The sequence below is a fragment of the Pinus tabuliformis genome, chromosome 7, assembly GCF_031772625.1.
Source record: "Pinus tabuliformis cultivar Carrire ecotype Pingquan chromosome 7, CPIR1, whole genome shotgun sequence".
Lineage (NCBI taxonomy): Eukaryota > Viridiplantae > Streptophyta > Pinopsida > Pinales > Pinaceae > Pinus > Pinus tabuliformis.
Window position 1 is genome coordinate 1,642,813,353 of NC_142293.1, and position 6,529 is coordinate 1,642,819,881.

Below are 6,529 nucleotides of genomic sequence, written 5' to 3' on the forward strand. Positions count from 1 at the left end.
AAAACATTCCTCATTTATAATGAAAATATATTATGTTTTTGCTTTAGAAAAAAATCTCATTTAAATCTTCAACCATTAACATGTTTCCTTACATCTTAGAAAAAAGAATTCCTAATAATAAAAAAAACACAAACACAATTTTAAGGCACTCCAAAACCCAAATTAATATTATAGTATATTTCTATTTCTGATAAATACATTATTGTTCGCTTACCATAAAATTGTTGACGGGGTAAATGTGCGATTTGATCCCCCACAATCCCACCTTCACTTACGGCAACTCAACTTTGATGTCAAGGGAAAGCGAGTCGTTCGCAGAAACAATAACCATACCTAATTCTGACAAAAGAACCACTTGAACGCTTTCACGCTTTCCTGGAAACGGAAATCAAGCCATGCGTATGGTCATATCTTATTTGTGTATTGTGATGTAAGAATTTGTGAAGGTACCAGGAATTGCAGAGCAAACTATTCTGAGACAGACATGGATAAGATATATTTGTGAAAATAGCAGAGCAAGTTAATCTGAGAAACAGATGGATAACGAATATCTTATAATCCGCCCTGAGAATGGAGGGATTTTGGATGTCCTGCGTTTTCTCTTCTTCTCCCGGAAAGGACATAGCTTTATTGATTATCTTGAGCATGTGGAGGATCGAAATGATACATTCGATAGGCGCTGGTTCATCACGGTTTCGATCCTCGCAAGGAAATTTCTCCACTTGGTAGCCAAACCGATGGCCTTCGTCGGAGCCTGTATGGAATTCATGTTAAATCTATTCTCAAACAATGGAGGGCTCCGAGGAATAATGTTCAGAGTTCTTACAGGTCCATATATTCTATCGGCTAGTTTGTTTATCATTTGAAGTAACCAAAAAATCCTTTTTTGATGTTTTTTTTTCAGCAGAAAAAACAGAGCTTCTTCATATTAAATAGAGAAGTTACATAATATTATTGACTGGATCCTTGTTTTGTTCAGGAAGAGGGATGATCAAACCCCAGAGGAATAGCGAAACGTTTATAAGCGCTATTGGGCATTTAGATCTTCGCATGGATTTGGACAAAGGGGAAATAAATGCTTTGGATCATCATCATGGAGTCAATGGAGATTACAATGGTGGGACAGATTTGATTCATGTTGGGAGCAGATATTTGCATTATGGCTTCCAAATTGGCCTATGAAAATGAGTTGGTTATCAGAAATGTGGTTGCAAATCGTTGGAAGGTAATTAAGGTCCAGAATTTCATTAGCCAGACCATGGGATTCAGTCACCATTCCACAAATCTTCTTGCTAACAGTTTTATATCGCAATCGTTTTGCAGATGCATTTTGTGGAATTCCTAGATGGTTGGAATTGTAAGGATTTAATTACCTGAGATGGGTTGATATTCATCCCTTATTTCTAATAATTGAATCTTACTGTCATTTAACCTGGGTAGGAATGTAATGTTGTATGTTTTTCTCTCCATGCACAGATTACCTGGCAAAAAAAACTACCGAAGCCTTTATTTTCTGTGATAAACCAGTAGATGCTAAGCTGGTGGTAGTTGCTTTCAGAGGAACAGACCCATTTGATGCAGATGACTGGAGCACAGACTTGGACTTCTCCTGGTACAAAATGGGCTCTATTGGAAAAGTTCACGTGGGGTTCCTTGAAGCAATGGGTTTGGCAAATCGTTGCGATGAAGAAATCTTAAAAACCCATTTGGATCTCAAGAGGGAAGATGTAAATCAGGATCGTGACATCGCTGGATTGCCAGAGGAATATGCCACAGAAGACCAGGAAAAGGCTCTGGCTTATTATGCCATACGCAGAAAGCTGAGCGGATTGCTAGAAGAGCACAAGAATGCTAAGTTCGTTGTGACAGGACACAGTCTGGGTGGTGCTCTGGCCGTATTGTTTCCTGCAATACTCATTTTACATAAAAAGACACAGCTGATGGAGAAGTTATTAGCGGTTTATACATTTGGACAACCCAGAATTGGAGATAAAGAATTCGGAAATTTTATGAATATAAAGCTGAATGAACCTGTAACAAGGTACCTGAGAGTGGTGTACAGCAACGACATGGTTCCTAGGATGCCATTTGACAACAAACTGTTTCTGTTCAAGCATTTTGGAGTGTGCCTTTATTACAATAGCTGTTACAAAGAGAAGGTATTAATTTCATATGAACCCTTCGCTCCTTTATTCTTCCTCCTTTGTCTTTCTGCAACTTGGAATTTACAAGCATGATCATCAAAAATGTTGGAAGTCAGAGGGGAATCAGGGCGTGCACTGGCGTAACAAATTGATTTTTTTTAATTAAAGTAGGATTCATGTTTGTTGTGGGGTGTTTAACCAATTGCATCCGTTACAAAATATTTTCCAACAAAATTTGGAATTTAGATACACGATCATGAAATTAAAAGAAAATTTCGAATTTAGATACATGTTTATGAAAAAAAAAAACGTATCCATGAATTCCATAGTGTGTGGCGCTTTCACAAATTGAAATTCATGAAAAAAAGGGAGGGCGTGTGAAAGAAAATCTACCCTTAAGGAAAAAGTCATGCCGACCAATTTTTTTTCTTCCCCATTTTTTTTCTGAAGTCTTTTACCAAACATATTTATTGAGCTTTTTCCTTTTTATTTTTCCTTCCCCCTTTTTTCTGAGGTCTTTTACCAAACTAATTTATTAAGCTTTTTCCTTTTTGGGTCTCCATTGCATTGCAGACTGTGGAGGAAGAGCCAAACAGGAATTTCTCCATCTGGTACTGCATTCCGAACATGGTAACTGCAATGTGGGAGCTGGTGCACAGTCTGATCATGGGATACAGGAGGGGAAAAGACTTCAAGGAAGGGTGGTTTATTTATGAGTTAAGTTAACTTTAAGATGTTATTGATTCCAAAATATAAAAGAAGAGACATTGTTGATCCCTCTTTATCATGGCTAAATGCTCTACATGTTCGAGTATGCAAGCCATTAAATCAAAATTAACTTTAGATCCAATAATAGACAGATCAACATGCAAAGCATTTAATACTTTGTAACATGATATTTATTACTCACAAATCAAAAACCTAATATACCAACTATAAAAACCTAATATACCTAATATTTATTATATTGATACCTACTTTTCACTTGCAAACTACACTAAAATTATTGAAAATAATTATACTAAAAAATATATAATTGAAATACTTTATATTGAAATAATATTGAATTGGAATTCTTTTTAACTTATTTCGAACTTGCTTCATCAAAGTTTCGATTCACATAAATCTTTAATATTTTGCTTTTTATATAGAGGAATCTACAATTTGGTTGCTTGGCACGGTTCCATTTCACTTGCATAACACGAGGTTGAAATTATTGATATTGTTTGCACAACACAAGTCGAAAATGTTGATTTTGTTTCCATAACACATGGTATAAGTTGTGGATTATGCTCAGATGACACAAGATTGATTCCTATTACTACCACTATAGCGTCTAGGTTTTACATACATCCCTTAGGGGATTTCAACCTAGAATCTTTTTGGTATATAACACTTAACTTTTCATTATTAGAACACCCCTTGGGGGATTTCAACCTAGAATCTCTTTGGTACATAGCACTTGATACCATGTAATCGCTTTGAAACATAACTTTTCATTATTAGAGTGATCGCCAATTGCGTTACAACTAAAACCATAAATCTTCAAATTTTCAATCTTATGTGAAATGGTATTTGCAATTCTAGCTCTATCCAGTATCACCTCTAAGAGTCTCATTGCAAAGGGTATTTGTATCTCAATTCTTAGTAGACCTTAAGTTTTACTACATTAGATATTTTTTTTCTAAATTTAAGTGTCTAGAAAATATTTATATGACTTTTTTATTTCCATACTCTCATTGTATATATAGATTAACTTATTCTCCAAAAAAATTATTGACATTAACTTTCCTAATAAACTCTATACTTCCTCTAAACATGAATTTATTATATAATAGTGACAAAATTAAAAATCCATACAATATTATGATTAAATCAATAATTTATACTTTCAAATACTTCTCATATTTACCCTCTCACATGTATCAAACTATTTTAATCATAATCTCTATTAAATAAAATAAAAAATAAATTTCACTTAAAAAAAACCTATGATCCATTTTTTTAAAAATATATTATTTATATTAAAACATATATATATTTAAAAATATCCTAAATTAAAATATAATTTCCACTAATTTTATTCTTACATTTTTAACTCACCTCTTAAACTTTAAGAGATTAAATAAAACGTTTAAATAATAATATAATAAAAATCCTATTGGGAGAAAAAAAAGTGAGAATAAATCGTAGATTGTGTTTTGAAATTACGCGGTTTCTCAGACTGTAGCTATCTTTGGTCATAAAATTTCTCACCTTCAAACTAAAATTCACCGTCCGGAGAACGTTAGAAATATTACACAACATGGATGTATTAATGGATGAATGGTATAAAATAATAGTTATAACTCATCGTATAACTCTCACTAAATTTTTGAATTAAAAATGACATTATCTATATGTAAAACTATGTAAGGTAATTAATCTGTATAATGTCATTATTTGGATCGTGAGATTCAAGAACATTCCACAAATCTTCTTCTTAACAATTTTATTTTGCAATCGTTTTGTAGATGCATTTTGCAGAATTCCTAGATTGTTGGAATTGTAAGGATTTAATCACCTAAGATGGGTTGATTCTCATTCCTTATTTCTAATCATTGAATCTTACTGTGATTTATCTTGGGTAGGAATATAATGTTGTATGTTTTTCTCTCCATGCACAGATTACCCAACAAAAAAAGACTACCCAAGCGTTTATTTTTTGTGATAAACCAGTAGATGCTAAGCTGGTGGTAGTTGCTTTCAGAGGAACAAAGTCATTTGTTGCAGATGACTAGAGCACAGACTTGGACTTCGCTTGGTACAAAATGGGCTCTATTGTAAAAGTTTATGTGGGGTTCCTTGAAGCAATGGGTTTGGCCGATCATTGCGATGAACAAATCTTAAAATCCCATTTGGAGCTCAAGACGAAAGATGTAAATCAGGATTGTAACAACGTTGAATTGCCAGAGGAATATACCACAGAAGACGATGAAAAATCTCTGGCTTATTATGCCATACGTAGAAAGCTGGGCGGATTGCTAGAAGAGCACAAGAATGCTAAGTTCGTTGTGACAGGACATAGTGTAGGTGGTGCCCTGGCCGTATTGTTACCTGCAATACTCATTTTACATAAAAAGACACAGCTAATGGAGAAGCTATTAGCGATTTATACATTTGGACAACCCAGAATTGGAGATAAAGAATTCAGAAATTTTATGAATGTAAAGTGAATGAACCTGTAACAAGGTACCTATGTTAGAGTGGAAAGTAGCAGAAGCACAACAGAGATTAAACTATTCTGGCAACAGACAAAAGCATCACAGACAATGGAGAAACAACAACATTACTCAATCACAAACAACAGAAGAGATAAATCAAGTAACTATGAAGAACAGAAATCACTTCTGATTGCACATTACACAACAGGCCTAGGCCTTGGCTTGCCTTTCTCAGGTTGAGAAAATACAAATTTATAGAGGCAGAAGGAGGATCTAGAATCATGCATGAGATTTAGATGAAGATCTAGAAACTAATGGCGGTGTGGTAGGTTCGGCACGAGTGCGGCGGTGACGGCTGGGACGACGGACTGTAGGGGAGTTGGTGTCGGCATTGGCACAGTGTGCGCTGGTTTGGATTCACACTTAACATTCTCCCACTTGAAGCCAAATAAGAGTCATGAATCAAATCACACCGAGTCCTAACATGCCTCTACATAACTCATCTTTATTTCTTGGTAGTATCTTAGTGAGCATATCAGCGGGGTTCCTATCTGTATGGATCTTTTCCAAGGATAAATGTTCTTCCTCCAACACATGCCGGATCCAACGGTACCTTAAGTAAATGTGCTTGGTTTTTTAATGAAATGCTGGGTTTTTCGCTAAGTGAATGACACTCTGACTATCACAATATAGCACATACTTGTCCTACTTTATTCCTATCTCTCCTAGGAATTGTTGCATCCACAACATCTCTTTACAAGCTTCTGTTGCAGCTATGTACTCTGCTTCTATTGTAGAGAGAGCTATTATTCTTTATAGCCTTGAAACCCAAGATATTGTTGCACCTGCAAATGTATACAAATAACCTATAGTGGACTTTCTGGTGTCCATATCTTTAGCCATATCTGCATCTGTAAATCCTTCAAGCACAATCTCATTATGACCAAAACATAAACAATAATGACTAGTACCCTTAAGATACCTCAAAATCCATTTTACTGCTTGCCAATGTTGTTTGCCTGGATTGGTAAGGAACCTACTCACTACTTCCACTGAATATGCAATGTCTGGTCGTGTGCATACCATGGTATACATCAAGCTGCCAACTATTGAAGCATAAGGAATCTCACTTATCTCTTCCTTCTCCTTGTCATCACTAGAACATAATTCAATACTTATCTT

General features: G+C 34.9%; 1 protein-coding gene across 1 annotated transcript; it reads left to right on the forward strand.

Annotated features, from left to right (window-relative positions):
- Window positions 1–479: 479 nt before the first annotated feature.
- On the forward strand, window positions 480–2,870 carry LOC149254677 (triacylglycerol lipase OBL1-like). The gene is made up of 5 exons (XM_089454814.1): window positions 480–828; window positions 980–1,225; window positions 1,324–1,357; window positions 1,477–2,159; window positions 2,718–2,870. The coding sequence occupies exons 2-5, from the start codon at window positions 1,136–1,138 to the stop codon at window positions 2,868–2,870; spliced, it is 960 nt and encodes a 319-aa protein (XP_089310940.1). The 5' UTR covers window positions 480–828; window positions 980–1,135.
- The last annotated feature ends 3,659 nt before the right edge of the window (window positions 2,871–6,529 follow it).